Below are 18,345 nucleotides of genomic sequence, written 5' to 3'. Positions count from 1 at the left end.
TATTTTAATATATTCACAGCATTCTGGTATTTTTAATTCAACATTGTGAAATTTATTTATTTTTTGTTGGTTTTTCTGCATGGCTTTGGGTTTCTTTTTGTATGATGTAATTTTGTTCTGCAGGTCCACATTTCACATAAGTTTTCCTTTCTTTATGTTCATTTTTCTCCACAAATAATTTTACAGTTGTCTCACACTCCAGCTACTTCCCAGGGACCACACCTCAGAGGCAATATTGCTTTGTAGATACCTTCAAGGAGACTGCATAATAATCTTCAACGGTACAGATTCACTAGGCTTCTGGATATGAAATTAGTTCTGTTTTCTCCCTTTTCTAAGGCAAATAGTGAATTATGGACCCAAACCTGAAGAGACAGTTGGATCTTCTTTTGTTTCCTTTCACTTGTGAGGAAACATGATCCTAGTCCCAGACTTCACCCAGAGTGCATCCACCTCTAGTCAGTGTCATCCTGTTTCCTTGTCAAGATTGAAGTTCCAGGCCCCATTATCTTCTCACAGTATCCAAAGATATGCTTTTAGTTCCCACTCACTAATGTGAGTTTTCCTCTGACCCGTAAAATCAGTTTTATGGGACGGAGAAGACTATGGAAAACTTGAATATCATATTTAGAAAGTGGCAGAGACTAATGTCTCTGAATAACTATGGACAAGATCTGCCATGTGGACCTGTTTTTATGGTCACCTTTGCAATAAGAGCAAAAGGAAGACTCTTGAGTTACATATTTGAAGATTGTTATCAGAGGTTATTCACCTGGGTTAATGGTAAATGGTAAACACTTGAGTGTTTTAAGGTTTTAGTAGCAACTTATTAAGTGTTGAATTTTCTGCTGCACTACGGTGATAAAAAGAGGATTGTGCTTTTTAATTTTTTTTTCCTCTGCTTCAAAAGATTTGTTTGGAGTCTACCCCAAACCAAATCCATCAGCATATGAAAATGCAAAAAGCATTATATTTCTCATATAATACTGTTAAAAAATCCCCCCAATTAATTCAAAATTAGATAACCATCACTAATGTTTATTAACTTTATTCTTCAAATGGTATAAGTTTGGCATTGCACATGTAACAATCTGGAAGTCTTTTTTCAACGTAAAGATTTTGGAAGACTTATTGCTATCCTTATCATCCACCCAGAAGTTACGATTCCTTATCATTCCTTTCTAAAAATATGCACTTCTAAATTAGATAATATTCCTTTATGTAACAGTTTATTAAGACCTCAGAAGATTCTTTCTAGGTGAACTTATATGTTTGATTTTTTTGTTTTATTATTGATCATATGATCTACATATAGTTTTTGAAGATTTGCTCTTAAGATGTGGTGTCTTTATAGTAACATGGATATGTTACTTGAAGGATAACATCCATGTCAAATTTTATATCTGTGGGCGTTTTTAACTTATTGTCAGTTTTTTTTCTTTTGAAATAAAAAAAAACTTCTTAGGTAAACTCAAATATTTTATCTGAATCTTTAGAAAGCTCTTTTGCTCAATTAAATAAGGGAATACATTATTTGTTGAAGATTTCTTAATTTTACTATTTTAGTATCTGTGATGATATGACTATTACTTGTATTTATTTCACTTTTCTATCACTAGTCTGTTCTGTATTTTTGGTCAGAATTAAGTCCAATGTATGATTGTCTCCTCTTATAATTTGTGCATTAAAACATACTGTTTATTTAATTTAGCAGTGTTGCAAATCTTGTGTTTAGCTCGTTGAACTGCTACATGGACATGCAGATATTTGAAAATTTCCTTTTTTCAAAAACAATTTACATATATGTTTTTAACTGTGGTAGAAAAACACACACTCTGCCTACCTAAAGCATCCTGTCTTGTGGCCACATGATAATACTCCACAGCTCTTACCTAGTCTTTTCCTTCTTTCCTTTGGAATAACTTTTAGAATGTTTTATGCCTGTGGATTTCTCTCTCTCTCTATCATCTATTTATCTAAATATCTATCTATGTTATCTATCATTTTTTACTATTACACCCGTACTCCAAATAATGGATGGGTTATTTGGGGGAGAAAGTTCATTTTCTTTTATCATATTTCTGTTATGAATTCCATATATTAGAATCATTCTCAAGATTTACCCGGTGGATGGGCCCATGAATTTTGGTATCAACTCTCACATAGCTGTGAACTTTAAGATACTGAACTCTAAGCCACCAAATGTGTGTATCTGCATATGTGTGTGTATATATGTGTACATATGTAGATACTATTCATGTAGTTATAGGTATGTGAAGTGAGTAGTATGTCAGATGACTTCAGTAAATGTTAACTATTTTTTTTATTTTCTATGAAGTTGTTTTAATACTTCTTTTGTTAAAATTCCCATACAAAGAAACATTGATATCTGGAATATGAAAGGTTTTACCTTTTTCCTATTATTTTCATCAAAAAAATTATTAGTCACATCACAATCTTCATTTGTTTTCAATTCCTGTTCCCCACTCATATGTTTAATTTTATCTGAGTATATTTCTTTATCTTCCTAAAGCTTAAAATTTCATTGATCAGAGACAAAAATAGTAACCAAAAATTCCCCTTTCTGATTTTGTTTTGTGTGCTCCAGTCCTTACCTAGGGATCATACTTTCAGAGTAACAGTGCTTCTTGACATTAAACATTTCATAGAAGTTTGGATACCAATAGTTTTAGTTTTGGGAATTCTGCAGATTCCTTTTCTTTTTCCCCAAAATACTGATGTTTTTATGAAAGTGGAGCTGTCTGTTGACCTTAAAAATGCTTTTATCATCAGTAATGACATTTAGAGACTAAATTGTCTTGCATGACAGGAAAATATGTGATATATTATTTAGGTTTTTTTCTATTATTTAACTTTAAAAACAATTAGTTTTGCATAGTGATTTTATTCAATCTTCCCTTTCTAATGAAAGAAGATATTGAGAACTAATATCTTTCCTCTACAATGACTGCATCCATATTATATTTCAAAACAGGAGTTAACTGTAATTTTCCATGGAATTTCAGAAGCTTCTAGTACTGTGCTATATATAATCATGCGATATAGCATTTCTGTTCTGCTATACGGTTTGCAAAACATCCTCAAGTACATATAATTTGTACGAAGAAAATAATTTTTAAAAGACAGAAAATGTTCAGATCACACCCTCTTAGCTGATGATATAGGGATGATTATTCTGGCTTCCTTTTGGGAATCAGTTCTCTAAGAAAAAGGAGTAATTGCTAATATTATTTTGCTTCTATAGCCCATCTTTGCAGACAACACCATTTTAACTCATTTCTTTCTATGTGAAATATCAAGAATAGTTATAGTAACAGGTCATCAACTATCACATGCATTATAAGGAGTGGCCCCAGGACATAAAGCATTAATCTTATAAATTTGAAAATGATTATACAACCTGATTGCAAATATTGACCTCATAATATTTGGAAAACTGAGACACAGATAATCCACAGTGCGCAAAGACAAATGCTTACTTAAGCTATCCCCTGTTGCCTGAGATGAAGTGATTAGTGAAATATGGCTGCACTTAACTGTTATGGTGGGTGAGGCCTATAGGAATAAGGGATTTGTTGATTACTTCTGATTGTACTGGAGAGTTTACTGAAAAGTAATATGAGGTTTCATTGTTAAATTATGAGATCAAGGTCTAATCAGAGAATAAGTTAGTGTCTGTGATGACACTAAATAAGAACAAAATATAGTCTTACAACAGAAGTAGAATTCCAAGCTTCATCCAGTGACTTATGTGAAATATTATTTGGTAAGAATTGGGGACTTGCAAATAGGAATTGAAGACATTTATTTTAATTTTCTTAAGTTTATTTATTTTGAGAGAGAGAAATAATTTAAGCAGTGTAGGAGTAGAGAGAGTGAGAGAGACAGAGAGACAGAGAGACAGACAGAGAGCTAGAGAGTATCCCAAGCAGACTCCACACTGTCAGCACAGAGCCCGACATGGGGCTCGATCTCACAAACATGAGATCATGACTTGAGCCAAAACCAAGAGTTGGACACTTAACCGACTGAGCCATTCAGGTGCCCCAATAATGAACAAATACTTCAGTTTAAATATAAAGGATATTAGGAAGCTTATCAGACAGCTGAGATGAAAGGGGACAGAGAAAAATTCAGTATAGAAAAAAGTAAAAACAAAATAGAATCTAAATTATTGGGCATAATCTCTGTATTCATTGCTCTTAGGCTTTGCATATTGTATGACCAGTACTCCCATTTCTCAGTGAGCAGCCACGCTAAAAAATGGTGTCTATAATTTTTTGCTGCCTCTGTGTTCATTTCCTGATGAGCACATAGTTCCTAAATTTCATTTTTAAAATACCTATATTGCATGGACACTCTTGAGATCTTCCTAGTGGTGAAAAAGGCACCGAGATGACTCTGATATGAAATAATACAACTTCTTACTAAGTTTTTTTCTCCTCTCTGATTTCAGCTTTTAGAGTCAATAACTTCAATGCATCAGAAAACCACAGTAGTTTTTCTTTCTTTCTTTTTCTTATTAATATAGTATTTGTCTGTCTTCCCTCTGTCAAACTGACCCAGCCACTTTCCCCTGGCTGCCTGGGAGGTATAGAAAAAGGAACATACAGGGCAGACAAGACATGGGAAAAAAACCTATGGGAGGTGGAGAAAGCTCCTTCACATGGCAAAGAGGATGAGAAAGGCCACCATCAGGCAAAAGAGCCCCATGACCTCTGAAAGAGTAAAGCCCAGAATGGCATAGGAGAAGAGCTGTTGCTTCAGAGAAAGATTCCTGGCATAACCAATGATGAGGATTCCAAACATGGTCGCAGTCACAGTCACAGAGCCAGCCACTACTACCAAGGGAGACCCAGCCCCTGTGAACTTGGCTGCTATGTCAATGTCCCTTGAAATGGCACTGGCTTGGAAGCTGTAGCTAGGAGTAAATGAGGTCCGGGGACATGGGGTTGCCAAACTGCTGAGGCTCTTATGTGTCAGTGTCTCTGGTGGTTTTAGCACCACTGCAGACAGTGATCCGCTCAACAGCTGAGTAGTGCTCCTGACCAAGAAGGGGGTAGAGAAGGACTTTGCATGGGTGTACATTTTCAGGGAATGAGGTGCTATGGCAGGAGAGATGCTCCTAGTGCAGAGAAGACAGTCAAAGTAGTTTTTCTGATTCACATTAATCTGACAAAAAGGAGCAACTCCCTGCTATTAAGGGGCAGGCACTCAATAGCACTTTTACAGTCTTAGAAACTCTCAATATTATCAGGTAATTAGGCATTCAGGGAACTCTTGCTGTATATGTCAGGTTTAGAAATATTCCATTTTTTTGTAGTTACCTGAAGATGTAGACACCTTTTTGACTTTGTAATTGTATGGTCATGCATTCTGACTTTTTCCACAATATGAAATGTTCCCTGTGGTGTTTATTCTAAACTATCAGTGATGATGACGACAATGGACTGACAGTTACTTTTATTTACCATTAAAATCCCCAAAAATGGAGAGAGCTTTGCATAGACTATTTAGAAATTGCTTAGCAAGAGCCTTCCCAATTAAATAATTTTAAATTGTACATTCTGACTGTCAGGCTTTAAAACCTACAAACAAAATGCTGCATTTGATTCACAAAATATATACAAATGGTAATGGTGGTGGTAGAGCAGTGTGAAGCAGCCTGACTTCTCTTTTATATATCTATAAAAATAGGAGAAATGAGTAAATATTTTAAAAAGATTTGAAATTTAGCAAGTGATATTTATTACTTCTGCTTTGCATTCACCATTGTCTGCAAATGTGAATAAAAAGATCTATGTGCAATAGAAAATATCTGTAGTTCACTTGTCAAATGAAGGAGCAGAGGAACTTTTACTAAGATCTAGCTAAGGGTGTCCAAAAGCAATTCCACTGAAGACTGCTTGAGTCATCATTTTCTCAAGCCAGGTTCAAAAGGGTGAAGTCAGTTTTTCAAACAAAATTTTAATTATTGCATATGCCCTTTCAAGTCAGTGAAAAACAACCACCTTTCCACTCATCAAGTAATTGTGTTCAATGTCTACAGAGGACACCAGGCTCCAATAGTTCTAGCTGATATACGAACACGTTGTGCTAGTGTTGAATAATGTTCTTATTTTGGATGTGTCAAGGCCAAAGTAGCAAGCTTAATTTAAACATATAGCAAAGCATCAGTTTGTTTTCATTTTAAAGTAGAGTTACCAAATTGAAGACCGTTACTATAATAAAACTGTTAAAACAAATTGACAGTCAATATTCTTAAACTTTAATTTGATTAATCCCACTCTTAGCAATTGCGCTATTGCATTATGTATGATCCTTGGTTATGCAATGAAGGAATGAGTAGAGAGTTTCCATAAGTAAATTTTTAACTTCATATTGAACTTTGCAACATATCAGTACTACTTAGAGATTCTATGTTCAATAAATGCATTATATTATTGTATTTGTCATGACTAAAAGGATGATGTGAACGTTCCCAGGTTTATATAACTATAACTTTAAAGGTATAAATAAATAACCTGATTGTATCATGAATAATCAGAAAATCTTTAATTTTAAATACAGTTAACTAATGTTCTTAATCATACTGTAGACTACTAAGTAATTTGATTTAACAATAGCAAGAAAAATAATCTTAAAAAGTAAATAAGAAATCTGTTTCTTAAGTGATCAGAGTAACTTTTATCCTTAAAAATAACCAGTATATGAATCTGTCATACTATAGTTTGTTAATTAATATTGATTTATAATGATAGGAAGGAAATAATAATATAAGTAATTCTCAGATGCTAAAGTGACATGTTTATCAGAAGTATATTCATAAAAATAATATGATGCCTCTGAACTAATTGGCTACTCTTAGGATATTATATTTTTAATCATATATGCCATTTTCTGTATTTGATAATATAATATTTACCCAGTTTAATAAATTACTGTCTATTCAGAAGAACTAAATGTTATTTCACAAAGGCCTAAGGCAATTGTATCAATATGAATATTTTCAACTTCAGAGCAATGATTCTGACAGATTAGAAGAGTAAATTCATATAATAGAGTGTCATGATCCAAATAAAATCTAATCACTTAGGGTAAAATTATACCCTATCTATGGAAGGAAGACTAGAATCTTAAAGCACTATTCTTATGAAAGTTAATTTACTTTCGGTGTGATTTTTGTATTTATCTTTTTCAGCATATTACTGAACTAATGGAAAACAAAACCAATGTGTGGGATGATTAGTTACAGTTATACTACATTTGCCTTCAAATTATGGATCTTTGAAAAAATAGACTGGTGTGCAATAAATTGATTTTCATGTCTTTTTGGCATCCTTTATTTAATAATTTGTGTTTTCCATTGATATATGACTTTGTTACTTAAGTTTTTTAGTTTTAAATCAATAAGCATATTAAAAAGAAGAAGAAAATAAACAAGTGTTTGAATTAAGCATCAACACTGTCTGTTTCTATTATCCCTTGCTTTTGTAATGTCACCCGAGATTCTCCTAGTTCAGCAAATTAATACAATGATATTTTCTGGACTTACTAGATAAAATATAGATGTAAATAAAGTATCTTAGTTTAGAGATGTTTCCAGATTGGCTATAAAGATACTCGAAGGATATAAAATCATCTTCAATAAATCTAGAGAGACAGATAGGTAGATAGATAGATAGATAGATAGATAGATAGATATGGATGGAGATAGATATATCTAAACTGACCATTCATAGCAGCTCAAGTTATTTGTAATATATTCTGTTATATACATGTCTATATTTAGTAAAGGCAATATTTTAGGTTGAAAGGAGATAGGGCTAAGTCAAAATAAAAGTGAAGATGTAAAAGAGTAATCCACTGGTGGTCTAATCTTGAAATGTGAACAAGGTGAATGTGAGGGCCAGGTCAAGGCATTTTGCCTAGTTTTATCATAGGTAAAATTAAGCTGTATAATACTGTGTATGGGAAATAGAAATGAAAGTTGACCTGTGTGCACAGAGTATTTTTCCCATTAGTCAAGCCAAATAATTCTTTGTTTCTTTGTCTTTGAGAGGTTGGTCACCTTGGTAACAGTGAATTCCAAACCCAGACTTTGGCTAATTATTAGATAATTGCATAGTTGTCTACAGCATCTCCATAAACCTTAGGCATGTCTGGCCCTTTGCTTTCAAGCCTATAAATATGGCCTACTGTGCTTACATATACTCCTATCAATTGCATAGTGATAAGGAAACAGAGGAAAATCATACAGAGTGCTTTTGCTGGGTCAGGTGATAATAGTTCCAAATGAGTACCTTGAGCACCTTCATTCCACTTCACACTGTATGTTCAATTCATAGATGCTTGGCCTTGTATACTTTCTATGTTGTCAGCATTCTGGGAAGCAAATTGATATCTTGGTTAGAAATGGTCAAATTGAGTGCCATCTGTTACAGTGAAGGACAACTTTCAGGCTAACTTTTATTGAGTGTGAGTTGGAGTTCTCATTATAGTAGCAAAGTTGAGAAGCATTTCTAACAGGCCCAAGGGGTAGTGTTTTTCTAATATTATTTTTCTCATTTTTTAAAAAAGTTTATTTATTTATTGGGGGGGGGGAGGGCAAAGAGACAGAGGGAGAGAGAATCCTAAGCAGGCTCCATGCTGTCAGCACAGAGCCAATGCAGGGCTTGATCTCATGAACCATGAGATTATGACCTGAGCCAAAATCAAGAGTTGAACACTTAACTGACTAAGTTATCCAGGCACCCCATTTTTTCTCAATTTTTATAGGTTCTTCCCTCAAAAATTGTTGTAAATGACATGTGTAAGAATTTTTTTTTCAAACTAAATTGGCAGAAAATAACTGCCCATCAAAGTAGAAGAAAAGCTGTCTAACAGACGTATTCTCAGAAATCAAAAAACTAATATGTTAATTATCAAATGATAATGTGTTAGAACATCTAGAGTGAAGCTCTATAGAAAAGTTGTTAATAGCATTTGATCAACTTAAAAAAAATGTCCTTGCTTATCTCATTGACATTCATGCTTATATTTGGTACTCTGTTGTGGCACTATTTCTACAATGGATTACCATCTTATAAAATACAAACAATTTTTAATTTTTTGTTCATTTATTTATTTATTTTTTAGAGAGAGAAAGAGAGCACATGAGTAGGGGAGTGAGAATCTTAAGCAGGCTCTAAACCCAGTATGGAGCCTGATATGGGGCTCAATCTCATGACCATCAGATCATGATCTGAGCTGAAATCAAGAGTTGGATGCTTAACTTACTGAGCCACCGAGGTGTCCCACATAAATTTTTTTAAATAAGCAAATAATAGAACAAAATGTAAACTAATAATCTTAATCTGATAAACACTATCTTTGAGTCAAGTTTTTTTCAAACTTGGTGAAGCATTTTAAATATCTTTCATACACCCTTTTTGCCATATAGGGAATCCTACATGTAACTTTACTTGTTTAGAAAGAGAAAAGTTTCCTTAATCCATTTCTTTAGTAAGTATATTTGAAACCAATTTCAAATAAGTAAACAAGAACAGAGTTCTTCAAGTTCTATCATAGATCCTGCTTCTTTGCAATTTATGCTGTAAGATCTTGGATTGGTAGTTTTTGACGAGGTGTGATATGTGGAGTCTGTTATGATGCAATGTTCCCAGTCCCAGGACCCATCCTATATGAACAACACAAAATTAAATAAACACAATTTAAAATAAAGGAAAATATGTCTGATGAGACCATTGGACATCTTTCATAATTCAATCCTTTTTAATGTGACACAAAGCAATATACTTTATTCATACATACTTACAAATTGCATAATTGTGTGACCTAACATCTTCTCTGGAAGACCTTTATTCATTTTCTTCTGCTAACAATCACTTCTTTGTTGGCCTATCCTTCATATTTATAATAATGTTAATGCTTTTTGTTTTTATAACTAATATGTGAGAAGGAAGATAATTTTTTTAAGATTGAGAACGATGATATGTTTGATGCTAAGGAGGTAGGAGAAAAAATGGGGAAAATGTTTTTGTTTGCAGGAAGCTTAATTTTGTTACTTACCTTCATGGAAAAAATCAGAATAAGTGTAGGGTAAACTATGCAAATGAGTTAATCTAAATAGATTTGGGAACTTTTAGTAGCTAAATTGAGAATTATATTCTAAATATGATAGGGGATGTTAAAGAAGAGACAACAAAAACAAAATGGAGTCATTTGTGCTAAACCTACATCAGCAGACTTATTACCTGGGACTGATTACTTACCCAAATTGTGGTTTCACTCTCTTCCAGAAATCTTAACTGGTCAGTGTGGAATTTCCTGGTCAGCACTAGTGAGGTAATGTGCCTGATAGACCCCTGCCATCTCCCAAAGAAGAATGACTCTGCTTGAAACAATCTACTCTGCTAGTAACTTCTTTGTCCCATCTCCCGCCTATCAGAGCCTTTCATTTTGTACATCCTAGTCAGGATGCTGCCTGACTCATGGATCATTGAATAAAACCAGTAAGATCTTTAAAATGTACTCAGTCCAATTTTGTCTTTTAACAGGGATTCCCACCCCCAAAACCCAGGATAGCACTTCACTTAAAGAAGGAATAAAGAACAAGTATTCTAGGAGGTCCAGGAAAACTGAAGAGAATTGAAGGAAGTAATATGATAGCTACTGAAGTTTTGAGGTGTTCCAATTGTGGGACCATAGTGCCCAAAGACAAAACATATCAAAGCGAAACATTCCCGCTGGCTTAGTGTTGCAAATCCCAGAAGTACATTCATGTGGGAGAAGGCAGTCCCCACATTATTAATAAGCTTAAAAATAGATTGAAATTTATCTCCTTTAGGTTATCTGACTTCTTTATATTCTGTTCTCTCCCTTGTGTTTAATATCACTGGGTTTTAATCAGATTACTGAAAAATGTTCTGAACCCAGGTTAGGATTTAGCATGAAAACAACGGAAGAAGAGAGAAAGCAAATTTTTTGAGTAAGGTATTTCAAATAACTCACCACAATGAAAGTGATGAGGACTCCTGAAGGGCAGAGAGAAGCAGAGGAAACTCATGTATTTGACACAAGAAAAGCTGAGTAGCCAGAAGAGTTAGTCAGAGAGAAGGTGCTGGGGATAAAACGTTGGCAACAACTCTCTTAGGAACTGCACTCTGAAAATCCAAGGTTTAATACAAGCTTTTTTCATTAGTCTAAGTGTTTCTGCACAAATAACTTGTCATTATAATTCAGTTTAATCTTAGAAATTGGAGGGGCAAAAGACCTGTGAGGTCATAGTGCCTGTCACTCTGGTGCAAAATAGAAACAGTGGTTCTAGGTACAGGATTGCATAAATTAACATAGAAATAGAAAATATAGAACTTTTTTTTCTATAAAAATATTTAAGAAGTACAATGTTTACTTTAGATTTTTCTTTTTTAATTGAGATCTTTGGGCAATAGGGCTCTTCAATAAAGGCTGAGGCGAGTGTTTTAGGACAAATAGTAGGAATGGTAAACAGCATCATGGTGTAAGGACCCATGGATAAGAGACTGACCTATTTTACTCTGTAACTTTGATACTGATGCTTAATCCTTCCCTGCAAGAGTTGCAATTAAAAATAGCAGTAGGATGCTATCTCAGATCATTGCTATGGAGGGCATTAAGCTATAAACTACATTTTAAACTACTCTTTGAATGTATTCTGTTAAGAGAAATCCAGATGGTGTAATTTATTTCCCTTCATATACAGTGGAAAACAATTGGTGTAACTGATAAGAAAACATGACTGATTGATAGGCATATTCAGATATGCTGATCCAAAATGCTCTGATCTTATGGTAGCTTTTGTTTGTTGTTTTACATTCAGAGGAAAAAAAAAAGCAGAAGAGTATTAAATCACAAACAAACCACTCAGCTCCCAAACTGCATAAATATTATAGAAGAGTGAAGATATGAATTATCTGAAAATTGTTTCTATGCTTTGGACTGTAAAACAATGTGGCTTCCACAAATAATTTTACCCTCAGTATTTGTTCTGTCTTTGAAAATTTAAGTCGTAGAATCTCTTTTCATCTCTAATTTCAGATCGCATTTATTTCACTTACCTCTTCATTTAGCTGACAGTGATAATATGCCTGTAAAATATCATTTTTTTGATCATGTGTTTTTGACAGACACGTTTTTGTTTCTTTTCCCTGTTTCTCTAGGCTAGCATTCTGTCTAGATGATGTACCCCTGCTGGTGATATCAGTCATCAAACACTATAGCAAATGATGGGAGATCAAAGGAAGCAGGAGATGGTTTAAGTGATCAATCAATTTAATATGTAGGTTGTTGAGGCATGGAAATATTCCAACCAACTGTAGCATTCGTGGCCAGATTTAGATATATGAACTGCATGTGTATGAGTTTAACTGAGAAATATGATTTGATGATTTATATACTATTTTTTTTCTTTTCATGGCAGTTTAATTCCAGTACTATCCTACTGAGATTTCTAGAGCTTTTCCCTTGGGAGATGTAGTGATGGACCCATAATTTACTTTTTATGGTCTATTGAAGAGAAAAAGAAAGCCCAGAGTTTTTATTTGTTAATCAAAAAATGTTGTATGATGACAACAGTTTTTTTTAAATAAAGGTGCATGCAAGTTTCAAAAGTGTCACCATTCAATTTTCTCAACAACTGAGTAATATGAATCTAAGAAGCAAGATTGCAGAGGTTATATACAAGAGAGCTATTCACAAGCCTTTATACTGAAAACTCATAAGACGGATGCAAGTAACAGGGAATTTTAACTTTAGACAAATAATAGCAATTTCTAAGATCTTTGAGGTAAAGCATTATAATTACAAATGAAATAAGTGTTTTTGAGCAAAGTCTTAAGAATAATTGTAAGTTTAAGTGATTAGGGTCTGCAAATAGCATCTCTAACTGCATATCAAAGAACAAGTATAAACTATGTTCAGCCTGGGATGGGCTGTTAGTAATTTATTAGTCTTTTAATCCTCACAGAGATAATGATCTTCATCTTAAGTATTCTAGTTGGATTTGAATAGCTGCAATATAAAATAGGCATGTACATTTAAAATTATTTTGCACTAATTGATTAATTTAAGTGCCATCCCCCTGACCCTTTTGGTTGGGATGAAGTCCCCCTCTTAACTTATTAAGATCTCCATCTAAAAATTTATTTACTATTTGCATAAGGTTCTTTGTGTGGAACATCTTGGAATCTCATCTGGATCCTAGCTGCCTTTACCTACCTTCTCCTCTTAGGAATCCTTATGTATCACAGCTTTCACAAATGAGGCTTGAATGGGAAAACAGAGTCTGTTCTTTCTGTTTGAAAACTATTATTTTCTGGATGTGGCTGTGGAATGTTCTGCCTGATACAGTTAACTTGGGCTATTGTGTTGACAAAAATTTTGCCCTCTATACTACGTCAACAATTATCCTGGATTGAGGATTGACAGATTTATGAAATTTGTTCCACGTGTACTATGAGACATATTTATACTAAAGATATTTATGTGCAGTTCAAACTTAAATGGGCATCTTGTATTTTATATGACAACTTAAAGGACAAATACAAATTAAAAATAAGTGGTGTAATACTATCTGTTGAAAATAAGGGAGAAGAAAAGAGAAAAGGAGGGAGTGATTTCCTTCTCCTCTTTTTTAGTGGAACATTTTCCTTAGAAAACATGCAGTTGTAAGCACTTTCCCATCTCTTTGAAATGTATATACTTTCTTTTGAAGACTAGAGAGGTCCTTTTTTAACTGGCTTTTGTCACTTCTTATGTCCCAAGGATGTCTTTCTCAGGAATCTGGGAGTCATCTCTTTGAAACATCAAGGGAGATCCCGGTTTCTGTGGGAAGGTTGAAGCCTAATTTCAGTGAGCATGTTGTTCCTCATTGCAAAACTGCTTCCTATCATGAAGCTATGAAAAGGTTGTTTTCCTCTGGAGAAAGACACCAAGTGAAAACAAATGGTCCCCTCAACTGCCAGATGAGTCTAGGATGAAGTATAGTGTTGTCAAGTCCTCTTACTTTAGGACTAGGCAAAAGAGATACTAAGTCAACTACTAACCTGAAAACAGGATTGACAGATTTACCCAATTTATCCCCAATATGGCATGGGGCATACTCATACTAAAATTGTATTATTCTCAGAAATTTGTCTTTCTTGTTCAGTATTATTTGTTGAGATTAATCTTCGTTCATGTGGGCAATTGTAACATTATTTTTCACTGTCATATAGGTTCCACTGAATGAATAAGCCTCAATTTTTTATACCCTTTATTGATGATAGAGAATTGAGATGTTCATCTAACCTAACAATTACTTATATTTTGAATACTTTATTTTATTTTTAAAGTATTTTTTAATGTTTATTTTTGAGAGAGAGGGAGACAGAGCATGAGCCAGGGAGGGGCAGAGAGAGGGAGACACAGAATCCAAAGCAGGCTACAGGCTCTGAGCTGTCAGCACAGAGCCCAATGTGGGGCTCGAACTCATGAACAGTGAGATCAAGACCTGAGCTGAAGTCAGACATTTAACTGACTGAGCCACCCAGGCACCCCTGAATATTTTAAATTTAAAGGAAATAGATGAAAAAGCATGTGATGTTTATAAATAAGGTTATTAAATATTATAAAGTATTGATTCTTATAATACTGACTCATAGATTCAATTCAATCTCAATAAAATTCAAAAAAAATATTCATGGGACTTGACCAAATGATTATAAACTTTCTTTGTAATTATAAGTGGTCAAAAATAATTAGAAGAATCCTGAAAAAAAAAGAAGAATCAGGGAACTTGCCCTATCAGGTAATGTAATTTATCATAAGGATTTTATAAAATGTTACAGGATTAATGTGAACAATGTGACATTAGATTATTAATGTGAAAATAGAAATAAAACTATTGAATAGACTAGGGAATCCAGAACAGATCCATGCTCATATGCAAATATGCTACACAACCAATTTGCTCTGCAGAACACTGGGGAAAGGATGACTATTTACTAATTAATTTTGAAAAAATTATTGTTGGGAAATAATGCTTCATGAATATTTTCATATTGCAGCACAGTCTAGTATTAAATGACAGGCATTCCTTGGAATTTAGAGATAGTGAACTGCTCAGGAGAGATTTAAAGATTCATCTCCCCTGAATCCATTGGCATAATTTCCAAAGGACATAAACCTAGAAATCTTTTTCTCTATATAAGGATGATTTGTCTATTTTTAAAGCAAAATTTTCTTTTTCATTTTAGAAAGACAAATGTATAGATCTGACAGCTGCTCCATATAGATAGAAGCTTCATCTTTTTAGGGATCCTCTACTATGGTACAAACCCCACTTCATATGTAGGTATGTCTGAACATCATCACATCACTCTGTGTGGGAACATGTGCTACTAAGATGCTTTGCAGGTAAATGGTGTGATGTGTGTGTGTGTGTGTGTGTGTGTGTGTGTGTGTGTGGTGTCACATGTTTACTTGCAGCAGGTTAACTTGTTAACTTGCACATAGGGTAATATCTCAGATCCTTTATAGTTTCAGATACTAGCTATCCTTTAATTGAAAACAAAAAGAACTCTAGCTCATTTAGTATATAAAAATCATTTCAAGACAGATGATCACTTAAATGTGAAAAGCAAATCTCTAATGTTCTAAAATGAATGGATTTTATTGTGTTGTGTTATGAAGGAATTTCCTTAAGTTTTGTTTTCATGGGAGACTGACAAAATACCTGGAAGTGATATTGTCACTGAAGCATGGTGCGTGGTGCTATGTTTCAAAATGCCATATGGCTTCAACCTTTTAGAGCTTATAATGTGTATATGAACAAGAACAATAGTTTGGACATGTATGAAATACCTGGAGTTTGTAACTAAAGACAAATAGAAGAACTATGAAAGTTGATGAGACAAACTGGTAGTAGGGTATAGGATATGTCAGAGCACAGAAGAGAATGGTATAGGATATATAAATCAATTGCCTGTAAATTAATATAGGCAAAATACAATGACAGCCTCAGAGTGTTTAAGGGAGTAATAACTAAATAAAGACACAAGTATAAAGGATCCATATCTTAACAATTATTCTAACCTGTGTGATTTGCAATAATTTTTTAAACTCTTGCACTTACTTTTAGATAACCAAGTGGAATTATTACTGTGTACCTCATAGATTATATCTAAAACAGTGATATAAATTCTGAAACCATCAAAATGAAGACTATGAATATAACTATATTGCTTAGGAACAATAATCTATAGTAGAGAAGAGGTAACTGAGGGGGAAAAAATGAGAATCTTCATCATTTGAAGACCAGGAGTTTCTAGTTCATGAAGTAAAGCACTTAATTTAGGTATATTATTGAAATTGAAAATTTAATTAAAGGGAGAATAAGAAAAATACTTACACTATCAAAAATTGGAGGGTAAAAAGTTTGAGGATTGCTCTGAGAGCAATTTTGATCTATTTACTAATTATGTATTAGTTAAACAAAAGCTGAGTGACAAGCACTATTCTACCACTAAGAATACAGCAGTGAAAAAAAAGAGACATAAGTTTCTGCTTTCTTGGGACTTAAACATAGTATGTGGAGATAGAGGATAACTTATAAAACAGGAAAGTTACATGTAGTCAGGTGAAAATAGACCTAAAGGTCTATAATGGACATACCAAGTAATAGCACATAAGCCTATTATTTAAACTTGTAGGTGACACTAGCAAATAATTTGTAAATGAATTATTTAAAATAGTTCACAAGGAAGAAAAAAGGGAGTGGGGAGAACTGGAGCAGGATATTATTTTATATTTTAAATACATCTGTAGTGTCAGATTTTTTTTTTACTATTTGCAAATATTTTAAGATTCTAAGCAAAATGGAAGAATGCATGATTCAGCAAAAGATGGCAAAAGAACATTAAGAAAAACTCACATGAGTATAGTATCATGGCAAGAAAGATAGAGGGAATCTTTCTGGAGTAGGAAGTGATTTTCTACTTGATTCCTCAAGAATAGTAGCCTCCTTAGAGAAACTATTCTCTCTCTCTCTCTCTCTCTCTCTCTCTCTCTCCCCCCCTTACTCATCTCTTTCTCTCTCTAAAATAAATAAATAAACATTAAAAAAATATTTCCCAAGTTACAATTAATCTTTCACTAGGAGTAGGTACTTTTGGATTCCCAGTTCCTTCTCTTTCACAAATAAAAGCATTAAATATTTCATTAATACCTTATTTCAGGATGATGAGTGATGTGGCAAGGTGTATGTATACTTACTAATTGAAAGAAATCTAATACTATAGAAACGGAAAATCACATAAGGCCATATTTTTTTAAATAAGGCCATTGTTTTTTGTATTTTTGAAACTTAGTGCTTTAACAACTTTGGACAATCCATGACGATGCCCAAGAAAACTTACCTAGAAGATTCAAGGAAACTGCATGGTTAAAGAAATGCCCTGTCAGGAGTAGAGAAGGGTGTGAGATTTTATCCTACAAGCTAACAAGTTGGCCAAGTTAGCCAACCTCGTTTCAATGATGCTGGTGGAAGATCTGAAATTCCTGGATCACAGAAAAGAACTTTATTATAGCACAGCAGGCAGCATCAACTTCATGTTTGCATGGTTCCTCTTGCTCCCAAGTCAATGCGATGATGCAGAAACACAGCCAGGTGAATTCCACACATATGAGTTAGTATCAGAGCTAAGGAAACACAATTTCAGATAATTCTAATCTTTTACAGTGCCTTCTAGCAAACCTGTCTGAATTTTGACCTGAAGAGGTATTAACTTCCTTATCCTCCACAGCAAACAGATCTGTAACATGATCTTGAGGGTAAGAGTCACCCTATCTTCCAAGGCCATTAGCTCTATAAATATCCTGGACTGTTAGTGCATAGAGAAGTTATTGACTGTGCTGAAGAATTTTGAGATACACAGGGAAAACTGTTTCCCAACAAACACCTCAAGGGCTCTTGGGCCCAGCCATGTTTTTTTTTTCTTTCTTTCTCTCCCTCCTCCCCTCTCTCTTTCCCTTCCTTCCTTCCTTCCTTCCTTCCTTCCTTCCTTCCTTCCTTCTTTCCACTTTCTCTCCTTTCCTCCTTCCCTCCTCTTTTCCTCGCCTTCTCCTCTTCTCTCCTCTTCCCTTCCCTTCCCTTCCCTTCCCTCCCTTCCCCTTCCTTTTCTTTCCTCCCAGAAAAAATCTCAAAAAGTAATACAATTTGTATTTTGTATAAATACCTAGTAGTGCAATTGCTGGGTCTTAGTGTAGTACTATTTTTAACTTTCTGAGGAACCTCCATACTGTTTT

The 18,345-nt window shown here is 34.0% G+C and overlaps 1 protein-coding gene across 1 annotated transcript; it reads right to left on the bottom strand.

Moving 5' to 3' along the window:
- Nucleotides 1-4,613: 4,613 nt before the first annotated feature.
- Nucleotides 4,614-5,124, bottom strand: LOC128776143 (ATP synthase F(0) complex subunit C2, mitochondrial-like). The gene has a single exon (XM_053899682.1). The coding sequence runs from the start codon at nucleotides 5,107-5,109 to the stop codon at nucleotides 4,684-4,686; it is 426 nt and encodes a 141-aa protein (XP_053755657.1). The 5' UTR covers nucleotides 5,110-5,124; the 3' UTR covers nucleotides 4,614-4,683.
- Nucleotides 5,125-18,345: the final 13,221 nt, after the last annotated feature.

Source organism: Panthera pardus, unplaced genomic scaffold (assembly GCF_024362965.1).
Source record: "Panthera pardus isolate Hobbes unplaced genomic scaffold, ASM2436296v1 HiC_scaffold_1, whole genome shotgun sequence".
Classification (NCBI taxonomy): Eukaryota; Metazoa; Chordata; class Mammalia; order Carnivora; family Felidae; genus Panthera; species Panthera pardus.
This window is presented reverse-complemented; position numbering and strand designations above follow the sequence as displayed.